Source organism: Salmo salar, chromosome 13 (assembly GCF_965601325.2).
Source record: "Salmo salar chromosome 13, fSalSal1, whole genome shotgun sequence".
NCBI classification, from domain to species: domain Eukaryota; kingdom Metazoa; phylum Chordata; class Actinopteri; order Salmoniformes; family Salmonidae; genus Salmo; species Salmo salar.
In genome coordinates this window covers 102,281,731-102,297,794 of record NC_138303.1, presented here as the reverse complement: position 1 = coordinate 102,297,794, position 16,064 = coordinate 102,281,731, and the positions used below count along the sequence as shown (strand labels likewise).

General features: G+C 43.2%; 2 protein-coding genes across 2 annotated transcripts in view; one reads left to right on the top strand and one right to left on the bottom strand.

Annotated features, from left to right (window-relative positions):
* Positions 1-6,016: 6,016 nt before the first annotated feature.
* LOC106568395 (sorting nexin-18) lies at positions 6,017-11,259 on the bottom strand. The gene is made up of 2 exons (XM_014138703.3): positions 9,440-11,259; positions 6,017-6,515 (listed from the first exon to the last, which is right to left on the bottom strand). Exons 1-2 carry the CDS (start codon positions 10,914-10,916, stop codon positions 6,277-6,279), a joined length of 1,716 nt encoding a protein of 571 aa, XP_013994178.1. The 5' UTR covers positions 10,917-11,259; the 3' UTR covers positions 6,017-6,276.
* Positions 11,260-12,108: 849 nt separating this feature from the next.
* arl15b (ARF like GTPase 15b) overlaps positions 12,109-16,064 on the top strand; it is a 71,271-nt gene continuing 67,315 nt past the window's right edge. Inside the window, exon 1 of the mRNA XM_014138705.3 lies at positions 12,109-12,546. Within this exon, the coding sequence (XP_013994180.1) occupies positions 12,535-12,546 (12 nt within the window). The 5' untranslated portion in view covers positions 12,109-12,534. The remainder of the gene's footprint in view (positions 12,547-16,064) is intronic.

Sequence of the window (16,064 nt, the reverse complement as noted above, 5' to 3'; positions counted from 1 at the left end):
TCAGTATTGCAGACTATAAATCGTCTTAAATGAGTAGCCTATGTTGGTCTGGACTGACCTTTTCAGTTGCCATAAAGACTAGAGTACAGCTTTTGTTTCTTTATATCCTTCCATTCATCTCTCCACTTTTCCACCAGACTTCAGAGGCCCGTGTGGGCTGGACTGGGGCAGAGTGAGTTACACACAAGGGGGAGGGTAAGATTTCACTTAAAGTGAACGCAGCTGAACAAGACATCTTCAGATTCAACACTAACATTCCACAAACAATATACTTCCTATTACTTAAAGAAAAGATATCGGTCATCATTATTGACAGTTAGAAATATTACTCAAATCAAGTTCCAACAAGTTGACTGTTTCCACAGAGAGAGACTGCACCAGAGCCCCAGCCAGTGGAAATAAAATGGCCTCTAGAGATGAATGGAGTTGTGGTTCTTTGTGAACAGGAACAGTAACTTAAAAAAGGTGTCACTGCAAACGGTCTAGATTTAGGGGTCTGTGAACATCACATAAACGCCAATTTCAGCTCTCAATAATAATTAGACAGGGGTGAGATGGTAGCAGAAATCCCTCCTCCTGTATGATGAGAGACAGTGTCTTTGACCCTCCTTTGCAGTTTGGCTGCACAGTTCAGAAGACTGCTATGGCATTCTGAAATACACATTCAGAAACACCCTTACAGGAGTTGTGAAGTTCTGGTGCATTGCACAGCCCACTGCTATGTAGTCGATCTCAAACATGCAAAGGCCAGTCTGTGTAGAAATGAGTAATAGATATCCTATTAAATTACTAGAGGGGCTATGTCATAAACCCTAACAGTTCCATAATGGGGGGAAAATGGCAGCCATTGTGGTCAGGGAGAAATCCAAAAGCAGTCGAATTAGAATGAATGGCAGTAGAGGCTTATGTGATGCATTTCCTGCTTTTACTTATGCAGGAAAATAGAAGTAAGGCATATAATGCACAGTATCAGAAATTGTATAATGGAATTATAATCGACCTAAAATATTGTCATATAATTATAAATACAGTTTATTTGGGTTTTATACCAATTTTCAGGATAAATAGCCTTATGTATGTAAACAGGCCATAAATATCTCAGATGTTGTTTTCCAGGAAAGCTGTGAGTGTTATTATATGATACAATATCAGTACTTGTTGCATTTACAACTTGTTTAAGTCCTATCATCTACTGATATCAGCCAGTGTCTGGTTGTGGATTGACGGCATTGATTGAATGGAATGTTGGCATATTGGCAGTTAATTAAAGCTGCAATATCTAACTATTTGGGTGATCCGACCAAATTCACTTAGAAATTGTAGTTATAGTTCAGTCATTCTCATTGAAAGCAAGTCTAAGTAGATATGTTCTATGTGTGCTATTTCTATGCTTCCCGTTCTTAAATTATCTTTTTGCATCTTTTACTTTCAGTTTTGTACACCAGCTTCAAACAGCTGAAAATATAATATGTTTATATTTCACAGCAGTTTAGATGGTACAATGATTCTCTACTATATACGTGCTTGTTTTGTCACATAATCTGAAATTAGGCAAACTATTAGAATTTTTTGCAACCAGGAAATGGAGGTGCGATTTCTGTAGCCTTGAATTTTTTTTTAAACATTCCTCTAAAACTGTCTAGCACACATACAGCACAGGTAAATTGTTCACATTCACTGTTTCACGCAATATCTTATCACAGCATTGGCAAACCTATGGGTGACCAACTCCCTGAACAACATGGCTGACCTTTGGACCATCATAAGAAGGTTCATTTCCATTCTAGTATTCTAATTCCTAATTCTATGGAATAAGTAATAAAGGAATCAACTAAGTCGTGCTGTGCTTTGAACTTTGCTCTGGCTAAGAGTGTCTGACTAAAGGCTGTTTGGCTGCTGCTTATCCTCACTAACTTAACCGAGATAATGTTTGTGAATGTGAACTTCCGTGTGGACAAACTTGAATAGGCTCTGGATCACTGTTATCCTTTAACATCAAAATTATAATGTGCACCTCCTGTGATTATTAAGACATGGGTGAGCCAACTCAATATTAGGGAGGTGTGCCTAACCTTTGGTATACTCAGTGTATATAGGACTATACACTGTTCCTTGAGTCATGTGATGAATAAAAGTCCCTTCTACATATATTAGTCTGTTCAGGGTGATGCGTGCTAAGTCATCTAGCAGTACCCCAGTCAACCTGGTCAAATAACTTACATAACTTAATTACAACTGCGTTTTGGGAGGACACCAACAATGGTCCTTCAAACCTCATATAACACCAACAATGGTCCTTCAACGCTCATATAACACCAACAATGGTCCTTCAACGCTCATATAACACCAACACTGGTCTTTCAATTCTCATATAACACCAACAATGGTCCTTCAAACCTCATATAACACCAACAATGGTCCTTCAACGCTCATATAACACCAACAATGGTCCTTCAGTTCTCATATAACACCAACACTGGTCTTTCAATTCTCATATAACACCAACAATGGTCCTTCAACGCTCATATAACACCAACAATGGTCCTTCAACGCTCATATAACACCAACAATGGTCCTTCAAACCTCATATAACACCAACAATGGTCCTTCAACGCACATATAACACCAACAATGGTCCTTCAATGCTCATATAACACCAACAATGGTCCTTCAACGCTCATATAACACCAACAATGGTCCTTCAACGCTCATATAACACCAACAATGGTCCTTCAATGCTCATATAACACCAACAATGGTCCTTCAATTCTCATATAACACCAACAATGGTCCTTCAACGCTCATATGACACCAACAACGGTCCTTCAATTCTCATATAACACCAACACTGGTCCTTCAACGCTCATATAACACCAACAATGGTCCTTCAACCCTCATATAACACCAACAATGGTCCTTCAACGCTCATATAACACCAACAATGGTCCTTCAACGCTCATATAACACCAACAATGGTCCTTCAACGCTCATATAACACCAACAATGGTCCTTCAACGCTCATATAACACCAACAATGGTCCTTCAACGCTCATATAACACCAACAATGGTTTCAAATCTCATTTAACACCAACAATGGTCCTTCAGCCACCCCGGTCCTCCGCTCATATAACACCAACAATGGTCCTTCAATTCTCATATAACACCAACAATGGTCCTTCAACGCTCATATAACACCAACAATGGTCCTTCAACCCTCATATAACACCAACAATGGTCCTTCAACCCTCATATAACACCAACAATGGTCCTTCAATTCTCATATAACACCAACAATGGTCCTTCAATTCTCATATAACACCAACAATGGTCCTTCAACGCTCATATAACACCAACAACGGTCCTTCAATTCTCATATAACACCAACAATGGTCCTTCAACGCTCATATAACACCAACAATGGTCCTTCAATTCTCATATAACACCAACAATGGTCCTTCAACGCTCATATAACACCAACAATGGTCCTTCAATTCTCATATAACACCAACAATGGTCCTTCAAACCTCATATAACACCAACAATGGTCCTTCAACCCTCATATAACACCAACAATGGTCTTTCAACCCTCATATAACACCAACAATGGTCCTTCAATTCTCATATAACACCAACAATGGTCCTTCAATTCTCATATAACACCAACAATGGTCCTTCAACGCTCATATAACACCAACAACGGTCCTTCAACCCTCATATAACACCAACAATGGTCCTTCAACGCTCATATAACACCAACAATGGTCCTTCAACCCTCATATAACACCAACAATGGTCCTTCAAACCTCACATAACACCAACAATGGTCCTTCAGTTCTCATATAACACCAACAATGGTCCTTCAATTCTCATATAACACCAACAATGGTCCTTCAACGCTCATATAACACCAACAATGGTCCTTCAAACCTCATATAACACCAACAATGGTCCTTCAACGCTCATATAACACCAACAATGGTCCTTCAGTTCTCATATAACACCAACAATGGTCCTTCAATTCTCATATAACACCAACAATGGTCATTCAATTCTCATATAACACCAACAATGGTCCTTCAACGCTCATATAACACCAACAATGGTCCTTCAGTTCTCACATAACACCAACAATGGTCCTTGAATCCTGATATTACACATACAGTACAACTGTAGGAAGAGAGATTTATTTTCAACAATGTCCTTCGACATCAGGGATTCCCACAGAGACATCATTTTCAGTATTATTTTGGCCGATCTCTCCCCCTATTGAGAACAATAAGAAGGAATGAAAAATCAAGTGTTCTGTTCTCCCCCAGGGTTCTAGAATCTTAAAGCTTGTCCCTGGCACAGATCTCTCCAGGAGGTTTCACATAACGAGGTCCAGACACTACAACAGGATACCAATCCCCCCTTGGTTGCCCTCTCTATGATAACACACACGTACAGACATTGATACACATGCACACACACACACACAAAGGGACATGTCATTCATATTTGCCATGAGACTGAAATCATGTTATATTTGTTCAGAGGAAAAGGCAATTGAGGGGGATTCAATGCAACAGGTTAAACATGTTTTCACAGATATATTTGCGATTCTAAACAGTTTCCTTACTGAAATCATTCTACATATTTTTGAAGTGACACTAATTGTATAAGTGATGATTTAACATATCCTGTCACGCTAGACTACGTTATCAAGTTTTGCAGACAACAACCCTCTCTGTCAATGAAGGAATAATTCTCACTCCTATTTCATATCCGTCAGTGCAGTACCTGCATAGATCCGCTCACTTCCAACTGTAGAATGGATGAATAATCTTGTCAAGGAAAAACAACACATAACCAACTACATTGTAATTACGGACCAGTTACTTTAGTCCGCACCATAAAACATATTCCGTTTAAATGGGGAATACTTCTCTGAGATAGGGAGGTCAAAATGTGTCCCTCGATCTTTTTGCCAAACCAGTGCTCCAGTGTCCAGATTATGAAATAGGGAACACTGCAGAACTGCACAGTGCCAAGACCAGCACACTCCCTATGGTCCTACCCCATGTTCTCATAATCTCTCTCTCCCTCAACTCCTCCTCACTCTGTATCCACCCTCCTCTCTCTCTCTTAGTCCCCCCTCCTCTCTTCATCCCCCTGTACCCACCCTCCTCTCTCTCTTAGCCCCCCCTCCTCTCTTAATCCCTCTGTATCCACCCTCCTCTCTCTCTTAGCCCCCCCTCCTCTCTTAATCCCTCTGTATCCACCCTCCTCTCTCTCTCTTAGCCCACCCCTCCTCTCTCTTAGTCCCCCCTCTTTATCCTTCTGTATCCACCCTCCTCTCTCTCCCTTAGTCCCCCCCTCCTTTCTTTATCCCTCTGTATCCACCCTCCTCTCTCTCCCTTAGTCCCCCCTCCTCTCTTCATCCCTCTGTATCCACTCTCCTCTCTTCATCCCTATGTATCCACCCTTCTCTCTCTCCCTTAGCCCCCCATCCTCTCTTCATCCCTCTATATCCACCCTCCTCTCTCTCTCTTAGTCCCCCCCTCCTCTCTTCATCCCTCTGTATCCACTCTCCTCTCTCTCTTAGCCCCCCTCCTCTCTTTATCCCTCTGTATCCACCCTCCTCTCTCTCCCTTAGTCCCCCCTCCTCCTCTTTTCATCCCTCTGTATCCACCCTCCTCTCTCTCCCTTAGCCCCCCCTCCTCCTCTCTTCATCCCTCTGTATCCACCCTCCTCTCTCTCCCTTAGTCCCCCCTCCTCCTCTCTTCATCCCTCTGTATCCACCCTCCTCTCTCTCTTAGTCCCCCCTCCTCTCTTCATCCCTCTGTATCCACCATCCTCTCTCTCTTAGTCCCCCCTCCTCTCTTCATCCCTCTGTATCCACCCTCCTCTTTCTCTTAGTCCCCCCTCCTCTCTTTATCCCTCTGTATCCACCCTCCTCTCTCTCCCTTAGCCCCCCTCCTCTCTTCATCCCTCTGTATCCACCCTCCTCTCTCTCCCTTAGCCCCCCCTCCTCCTCTCTTCATCCCTCTGTATCCACCCTCCTCTCTCTCCCTTAGCCCCCCCTCCTCCTCTCTTCATCCCTCTGTATCCACCCTCCTCTCTCTCCCTTAGTCCCCCCTCCTCCTCTCTTCATCCCTCTGTATCCACCCTCCTCTCTCTCCCTTAGTCCCCCCTCCTCCTCTCTTCATCCCTCTGTATCCACCCTCCTCTCTCTCCCTTAGTCCCCCCTCCTCCTCTCTTCATCCCTCTGTATCCATGCTCATCTCTCCAGGGCCTTATATGATATCCTCGTCGTACTTCTGCAGTGCCTCTTCTAGCTTCCCAGTGATCTTCTGGAAGAAGATGATTTGCTGCTGGAGGTGGTGTTGCATCTGGCTCTTGAAGTCACGTACGCGTGTACGGTGAAAGTGCTGGATCTCAGCCAGTGTGGCGCAGGAAATGATGTTACAACGCTCGTTGATGGTTGATCCCTCCCCTTCCTGTTTCTGGCACTCCTTCACTTTGGTAAGGGCACCTGGGGAGATAGGTGGAGGAGAGAAAGAAGGAGATGGAACGGGGAAAAGATGAGTGGGGAAAGGGTTAGAGAGAAGGGTATCAAAGGTATTCCTTTTAATGGTGAAAAGGAAAAAGGCTATATTTAGTCAAGCAAACTCTGGTTGAATCATGTCTCAGAAAGAAGAGTTGACCATTGGTTTCATTCCCTCTGCTCTCTGTCCATATAGTAGTAGACTAAAGCCAATGCTCCGTGGTGCCACTCACACATAATTAGAATCGTCTAATTCAAAGCAGTCTGTCTGGTTTACAGCTGATTACACTGTGGAGTACTGTGGCTAAATGGTTATCAACGGCCACAAACACTGAACAACCTATTTAGAAGTGAATAGCTAAGAACAGCAATAGTTGTAATGAGATATGAACAATTAAATTGTTGCTGTGAAGGAGACATACACTACATGACCAAAAGTATATGGACACCTGCTCGTCGAACATCTCATTTCAAAATCATGGGCATTAATATGGAGTTGGTCCCCCCTTTGCTGCTATAACAGCCTCCACTCTTCTGGGAAGACTTTCCACTAGATGTTTGAACATTGTTGTGGGGATTTGCTTCCATTCAGCCACAAGAGCATTAGTAAGGTCGGCACTGATGTTGGGCAATTAGGCCTGGCTCGCAGTCCCTGTTCCAATTCATCCCAAAGGTTTTCGATGGGGTTGAGGTCAGGGCTCTGTGCAGGCCAGTCAAGTTCTTCCACACCAATCTCGACAAACCATTTCTGTTCTGGACCTTGCTTTGTGCACAGGGCATTTTCAGGGCCTTCCCCAAATTTTTACCATTAAGGTGGAAGCACAGAATGGTCTAGAATGTCATTGTATGCTGTAGCGTTAAGATTTCCCTTCACTGGAACTAAGGGCCCTAGCCCGAACCATGAAAAACAGCCCCAGACCATTATTCCTCCTCCACCAAACTTTACAGTTGGCACTATGCATTCGGGCAGGTAGCATTCTCCTGGCATCCGCCAAACCCAGATTCGTCTGTCGGACTGCCAGATAGTGAAGCGTGATTCATCACTCCAGAGAACGCGTTTCCACTGTTCCAGAGTTCAATGGTGGCGAGCTTTACACCATTCCACCCAACGCTTGGCATTGCGCATGGTGATCTTAGGCTTGTGTGTGGCTGCTCGGCCATGGAAACCCATTTCATGAAGCTCCCGAAGAACAGCTATTGTGCTGACGTTGCTTCCAGAGGCAGTTTGGAACTCAATAGTGAGTTTGAACCGAGGACAGACAATTTTTACGCACTTCAGCACTCGGCGGTCCCGTTCTGTGAGCTTGTGTGGCCTATCACTTTGCGGCTGAGCCGTTATTGCTCCTAGATGTTGCCACTTCACAATAACAGCACTTACAGATGACCGGGGCAGCTCTAGCAGGGAAGAAATTTAATGAACTGACTTGTTGGAAAGTAACCTTTATTTAACTAGGCAAGTCAGTTAAGAACAAAATTCTTACTTACAATGACGACCTACCCCGGCCATTCTACTGCCAATGTTTTTCTCTGGAGATTGCATGGCCGTGTGCTCGATTTTATACACCTGTCAGCAATGGGTGTGGCTGAAATAGCTGAATCCACTAATTTGAAGGGGTGTTCACATACTTTGTATATATAGTGTACTTGAGCTCTGAATGTGCAAGTGGAAGATTTCACTAAAGACTTTTCCGCTCCTTTAGTGAATACCCTTATCTACAGCCATTAGACTCCAGGCCTTATCTGGGAAATATAAATCAACACACACACACACACACACACACACACACACACACACACACACACACACACACACACACACACACACACACACACACACGCGCGCGCGCACACACACACACACACACACCTGCAGACACACACACACGTGTGCGCACACACACACCTGCAGACGCGCACACACACACACACACACACACACACACACACACACACACACACACACACACACACACACACACACACACACACATATATACACACACACACTTGGATGAATAAATATACTAAGGATATTAAATTAACTTGGACTTTGCTATTTTCGGCACTTGCATGCAATCACAGAGCCACAGCACCAATAAGCTGAACTTCTGCACCGGTGCCAGTGGGAAGAAATGTGTCCAGGCAATATTGTGCAGCAGCTCCCCAGATCCCCACCCTTGGAGAGGAAAATCATTTAATCCTGAGGCTATTCCGCATTCCAATATTCCCAGGGAAACGCTGGACAAGAGGCCCCGGAATCTCCTCCTTCTAATTCTATGCCGATGTAGGCTAACATAACCTTCAATGTCACAACTGAACTTGGACTACATAGCATGTTACAAAACGGCACCCCATATGTATGTGCCTACTATTTAATAAATCTATTACAAAGTGACAAATAAGAGAACGTTGCATCCGTTAGTAAAATGAGAACTAAAGAGTTCTGTTGGTAACCACGTTTCCTTGAAGACTATGCCTGAGCTGTGATTATAGGCTCCTTCAGCAGAGTCCAAACCTCTGATCTCACTCTCTTCATTGGGTGTGAGACAAAACTCTCAAATCTCTCTTTCAGGACAGAGAATGAAATGTCATGCCTCAAGGCCATATTCTTCAGCATTACTCAACAGAGAAAACTGTGAAAGCAAACTTTTGCCAGGGAGCACAAAAGTCAAAACATGTGTGTGTCATGTTACATGATCTGAAGTAATGTTCAAAACACAAAACATTTTGCTGCGAGGGATATCCAGGAAAGCCAAGGCAAAATGTGTTTTTGTTCATCATCAACATAACATGACCTTTAGAAATAGAATGCCTATGAGAGTGCAGCCAAATTGCAACGTTTAGAGGGTCTTTGACCATTCTATGGACTCTATTTCTAGAGCAGAGACAGCTGTGACATAATCATACTGTACCTTTCTGAACATGGATGATATCAGGATAGTTGGCCAGATGTCCCTTGTACAGGTCCAGCAGATCCGATATGGGGTCCAAATCCTGTCTGGGCTGCTCAGCAAAGTAGTCTCCTATAGCCTCGTAGGCCTCTCCTGTGAATGCTATGGCACGGTTCAGTCCTACAGAATAGGACTGCTGGTCCATCTCAAAGGCTTGGCCCAACAGTTTGAAAGACTGACCCACTTTCTGATACTCTTTCTTAAATCCGGTGATCTGCTTCCGGGCGAACTCGTTGATGGTGGCGTTCACCACTAGGCAGTTGTCATCCATCTTCTTGGTGAAGGCTTTAAACCCATCGACCTTGTTCTCTACATCTTGTAGGTCCAGTGGAACAACGGGGGTGGAGATGGTCAGGAAGAAGTTAGCGCCAGTCAACTCATCCTTCTCTGCCTTTCTCTTGCCCATCTTCCACGTCTTCTCGTCTGTGCTGGGGCAGGTGAGGAAGTGCTGGAAGACGTCACATCTAGCCAGGACAGGGTGGCTCGTCATGTGGTTCATCCACCATATCAAACCTTTTCTGCGTTTGGAGACAAAGTCCTGTTCAAAGCGCCCAGTGGCCTGTTTCTCAGGCAGATGGGGGACTGAGATGACAGGGAAGCGTTCCACAAGTCGAGCGTAGAGCCAGTCAAAGTGCTTGTATCTTCTATTCACCTGGCTCTGGGTATGAGAGGGAGTCAGTCTGTATGACATGTAACTCTTCATGCCTTTGAATTTTGTCTGTTTGGTGGGGTCATCAATGGAGCAGGCAAACGGGTATGGGTCTTCCTGCCACTCTGGCCCATACTGCCCCATGACAACACAGATCTTGTCCCCATCTTTGACAAAGGCAGCCGCCTCGCCCAATACAAAAGCCTCTCCGCCAGATTTCACAAAGGTTGAGAACCTGTTGAGGTTTTTACCTATTGTTGCTGAACTTTTGGCTTGGGCACTGTCACGTCTCCCAGGCAACGAAGTAGTCACCGTGTATGCTGTGGAACTAGTTCCATCATTGTCATGTTTAGTTCCAGGCTCAGCCGCCACAGTAGAGCTGTCATCCCAGTCATCATCCCAGTCATCATCACTACCTTGACTGGTCTGGTAACCATGGCGCTGGGGAGTTTGCACAGGATAAGCGGAGTGGGTCGGATCTTTAATGTTCTCAGCACGAGAGTAGGACTGGGAATGGTATGATGAATCATATCCACTTGATGGGGAGTCGGGTTGACCTTGATCCGCCGACATGCCATTATTGTTGGACGAGATGTCAGATGATTCATTTCTGAGAATCTCCACGTATGAGGCTGGAAAAAGACCAATATCCCCTCTGCTGTTTGTTCCCTCTAGCCATCCCTCTATGTCTTGTTCGCTGTATAAAGTAACAACTTCGTTCTCAGTAATCGATATCTCTCCTAGATTTTCCGAACTAAAGTCGTACAAGGCTCTTGCCCTAAACGCCATAGTTTATAACACAAAAAACAGGGGAGCGCGCGACCTAGTCTTGATAGACTATTAATTAGTCATGCGAGCGAGCCATCGGACCACCGTATCACTTTGTATTCAGCACCAAACTCTTTTTTTTGTTTTAGTCCTTTGCAATTGGGCTGTAGAATGTCGTCCGAACATAAATTTCAAGTTATAAATGCGCTTGTATTCTCTGTAGTCTAATCGCATGAGTGAAAGTCAAAGAACAATGTCTTCTTTTTCTTCACGAAAAGGTACAACGGAGAAAGTCCTATTCCAGATGCTAAAGGCTCGTAACAGGACTAGTCCGCAGACGAAAGCACTCTGAATAATCGAGGGTGGAGCTAGTTCTAGGCTACATTTAACCACTGAGATATGCATTCAGCAGGCAACACAGCAGCGAGCAATACGTTTGGTCAAGTTTCCATATTGTTACAATGATGTCATATTTTTACGTACAGACCATATCGTTATAACGACGTTATAATAATATTTTTTTCATGCTGCATGCACATGGAGCTTCTAGCCACTGGTGTCTGTCTGTTTCACAATTTTCAAAGGATTAAAGCATTTACAACATCTGGTGGAACCTCTATAGCCAGGATCTTTTTTGTTTGTTTTTGTTTAAATAATCAATGTCCCCATATTTGTTATATCATTCAAGTAGACCAAGAATATTTAAAACCTCAAATTATACCATGACTGTGATCGTGCAACATATACGATCTGTGAAGTTTAACGTTGTTTTTTTTTTATTTTTTATTATCTGTTATCTGTGCTGTTAGCCCATATTTGATGTTTGAAAAAGGTCATCCTCGTATTCATTGTTAAATTGTATGTATATTTTTTAAATTAGGCTACATGTATCCCTAATCATAAAATAGTTTGTTTGCGCAGTGCTCTGGTGTATCGTTGCGCATTAACCACTAGGGGTCCCTACACGCACATTATTAGAGAAGGGATTACATTTTCTCACTTTGAGGCTACGTTTAATTGTCATCTTTTTCTAAGAATAACCTTGCTAGATTTAAATAGTGTAGCGGATGGGATAGCCCTGCAGAAAGGTAACATCAGTAAAGTAAACGAAGCGTCTACTGTACAAAGTCACGTGACGTCCAGTGACAAGCCGGGGGGGATGTCATAGAATCCAAGATAACTAACTTGTGTACGCTTCCGGGATATTACCAAGTTTCGACACGGTAGTTGAGGTTTGGATTTCAACCACTCAGAAGTTACTCGATAGTATAGCATCAAATCATTGTTACTTTGATGTATATAATTTCAAACGTTTGTAATATAATCATATAGGAATCCTATGACCGGATCTAACCAAATTAAGACTAGCCGATTATCGCAGTTTCGCTCGAATATCTTTCATTACGCTTCGCATGAAAACGCTTTCCATATTTCCTGCAACATTGTGTGTATCCTACAGTCCACACTCGGATTCTTGCTAGGGACCTAAACAAAACCATTTGAAAAGAAGGCCGTGCATAGAATTCCGAGTGTACATTTAGCCTAGCTAGTTTAGGAGAAAATAGTGGTTTACCTGGAATACGCCAACCACCAACCAATTTCTGTTTTGGGAGAGCACGTCAAGCTACTAAAGTATTTCATGGATTTTCTGGTATGGTATTTTTCTTTGATTGTCATACTGTCATATGATAGCCACAGGCTATGTCTGTGGCTTTATTTTCGATTTGGCATAGGCTAATTCCCCCTCCCCTTTCAAAAAACAAACAAAAATAAATAAATAATTGAGCACTGAGGGATTTGGAGGCTCAGTCTAGCTTTGGAGAACCCAGTACAAGGGTCAATCTATCCGGTCTGCTTGGTGGAACACTCGTTCCTTGGCCATTAGGATAACCAACAAAATTGCAACCATTGCAGCTGGGCCAAACAATATTGGACCTCCCTTCTATTTGGTTTTGTGATTCAGTTTTGAGCCACAGTAGTGTTGTCATACAGTCGGGTAATGCTGTCAGACTGAGATTATTATCTGGGGAGGAGTCACCAGTAGGCCAGCTGTTTAAAGCTTGACTTTCCTCATTCTAATATTTTGACACATTTTGGGGGCTTAATCATATCTCTTTCTGTGTGTGTGTGTGTGTGTGTGTGTGTGTGTGTGTGTGTGTGTGTGTGTGTGTGCGCGCGCGCGCGCGCATGCAGGCACGCTGTTGTTTTTCTCATGGGTTTGTGTTCACATGTCAACATCTGCCTTCCAAATCTATCACATCTGTAGGAGATGGTCCCTGAAAAATAGCAAAAGGTTGTGACACACAGGGGTGTGGTAATGTCATTTAGAGGTCTGATGACGTTTCAGGGGTCAGCATGGGGTATGTTGGACATGACAAGATAGTGGCTATCTGTAACAGGGTGGGGGGTGTACTCTATACCAGGCTTGTTTTGCTGTGTTCAGGGGCTAGCCTTTAGCCCATCTATACACGTAGGGCTTTTGACCTGTCGTTGTGACTGTCTGCAGAATCATGTATTCATTAATATGTTGTCCCTTGAACTGTAAAGCGTTTTCTCCAATGGGAAGAACCGATAAGACATTTTCTTAGGATGGAGCATTTCCTCAAGAAAGGAAGGAAGGCGGCTTAAAATAGCTCAACATGTAGGCTGCAAACCAAGGGAGGAAGGAGAAAGATGATGAACCTGCAGTATTGTACCTACATTTACACTTTACATTTTAGTCATTTAGCAGACGCTCTTATCCAGAGCGACATAAAGGAACATGGAGCCAGTAATCGAAAGGTCGCTGGTTCGAATACCCTAGCAGACAAGGTGAAACATCTGTTGATGTGCCCTTGAGCAAGGCACTTAACCCTAATTTGCTCCAGGAGTACTGTACTACTATGGCTGACCCTGTAAAACAACACATTTCACTGTACCTATCTGGTGTATGTGACAAAACATAAATAAATGTTTTGTGCCTTGCTCAACGGCATATATTTTTCACCTAGTCGGTTTGAAGATTCAAACCAGCGACCTTTTGGTTACTGGCCCAACGCTCTTAACCAGTGGTGTAAAGTGCTACTTAAGTCGTATTTTGGGGTATCTGTACTTTACATTTCTATTTTTGCCAACTTTCACTTTTACTTCACTACATTCCTAAAGAAAATAATGTACTCCATACATTTTCCCTGACACCAAAAAGTACTCGTTACATTTTGGGCGGCAGGTAGCCTAGTGGTTAGAGCGTTGGGCCAGTAACTGAAAGGTTGCTAGATCGAATCCCTGAGCTGACAAGGTAAAAATCTGTTATTCTGCCCCTGAACAAGGCACTGTTTCTAGGCCGTCATTGTAAATAAGAATTTATTCTTAACCAACTTGCCTAGTTAAATAAAAAGTACTTGTTACATTTTCACTGGAAAATAGTCCAATTCACACACTTGTCAAGATAACATCCCTGGTCATCCCTACTGCCTCTGATCTGGCGGTCTCACAAAACACAAATTCTTTGTTTGTAAATTACATCTGAGTTTTTGAGTGTGCCCCTGGCTATCTGTCAAAAAAAGCTTAATTTAAGGAGTTTGAAATGGTTTGTACTTTTGATACTTAAGTACATTTTAGCAATTCCATTAACTTTTTTTTTTACCCCCTTTTTCTTCCCAATTTCAACATCCAATTGGTAGTTACAGTATTGTCTCATCGCTGCAACTTCCGTACGGAATCGGGAGAGGCGAAGGTCGAGAGCCGTGCATCCTCTGAAGCACAACCCAACCAAGCCGCATTGCTTCTTGACACAATGCCTGCTTAACCCAGACGCCAGCACCAATGTGTCGGAAGAAACACCGTACACCCGGCGACCGTGTCCGCGCGCATGCGCCCGCCCCACCACAGGAGTCACTAGTGTGCAATGGAACAAGGACATCCCGGACGGCTAAACCCTCCCTAACCCGGACGACGCTGGGCCAATTGTGCGTCGCCTCATGGGTCTCCCAGTTGCGGCTGGCTGCGACACAGCCCGGTATCGAACCAGGATCTGTAGTAATGTAGTTAGCAGTGCGATGCAGTGCCTTAAACCGCTGCGCCATTCAGGAGGCCCCATTCCATTTACTTTTGATGCTTAAGTATATTTAAAACCAAATATTTGTTAACTTTTACTCAATAAGTATTTTACTTAGTGACTTTCACTTTTACTGAAGTAATTTTCTATTAAGTTACCTTGACTTTTACTCAAGTATGACAATTGAGTACTTTTCCCACCACTGCTGTTAACCACTAGGCTACATTGCACCACTAGACCTAGACTTGCATGTCTCTGCATATCCCACCACTAGCTCTCTTGGTCGCCAAGGAAAAAGTCCTGTAGTCAGAGAGCCGACCTTCTCTAACGACTATTTGTGATGAAGTCTTCTCCTTGAACCAGACCCTCTCCAGGCATACGTGGACTGTTGTAAACAAGCCTGTGTTTTGACTTAAAAAGGGATTGTTTAGGTAACAACTCCAAAAATAGAGGTATCTTGGGTGTTCTCCTTTGTCATTTGATTCGGGGCAATTCCACGGTGACAGACTCACAATACATGCCAAGCCATTGATTGCAAAGTTTAACAAACCATACACCTATATGCTGAAGTCTACTTTTAACAATTGCAACTGAATATTTGTACTAAAACACATTTACTTGAGGAGCAGTGCAGATGCAAAATTTTGTAACAGAATGACAGTAAAAACTCCCGCAGTTGTTTATGTGACCACATTTTCCAAAAACTCTTAAATATCTAGGCTCTTTTGGTTATTTAAGTACAGCAAGTGAAGTGGATCAACTTCCAGTATCAGAATGACGGTAACGGAATAACATCGTAGGTCCTTGATCTTCTGCACTATAGATGTGGTAAAGGAGCCAATTGAATGCATGCTTTCCATTGACCAGATTTTTGCACATTCAACAAACCTGATCTAACAACATGGATATTCATCCAATCCGTCATCATTTTATCTATTGTAACAGGCCCACAATGTAGTTACTTTAGTCTGTTTTCACTGCATAACATGTAGAAGTTCTCCCTTTTTCAGTTTTAGAAGAAGCGACTGCTAAATGCTAACTCCCGATTGTATAAACTGGTAGCATAGCTAGCATACAGAAATTGGTAGTGGTAGCCAAAGTAGTTTTTATTAACAATAATGCAGTTGATTGGT

What these genes read in the sequence shown, in the direction of transcription:
- LOC106568395 (XM_014138703.3), bottom strand. Translation starts at nt 10,916, where the DNA reads ATGGCGTTTAGGGCAAGAGCCTTGTACGACTTTAGTTCGGAAAATCTA. An exon ending in TATCATCCATGTTCAGAAAG is followed by an intron (nt 6,516 to 9,439) that starts GTACAGTATGAT and finishes CTATCTCCCCAG; the next exon opens with GTGCCCTTACCAAAGTGAAG.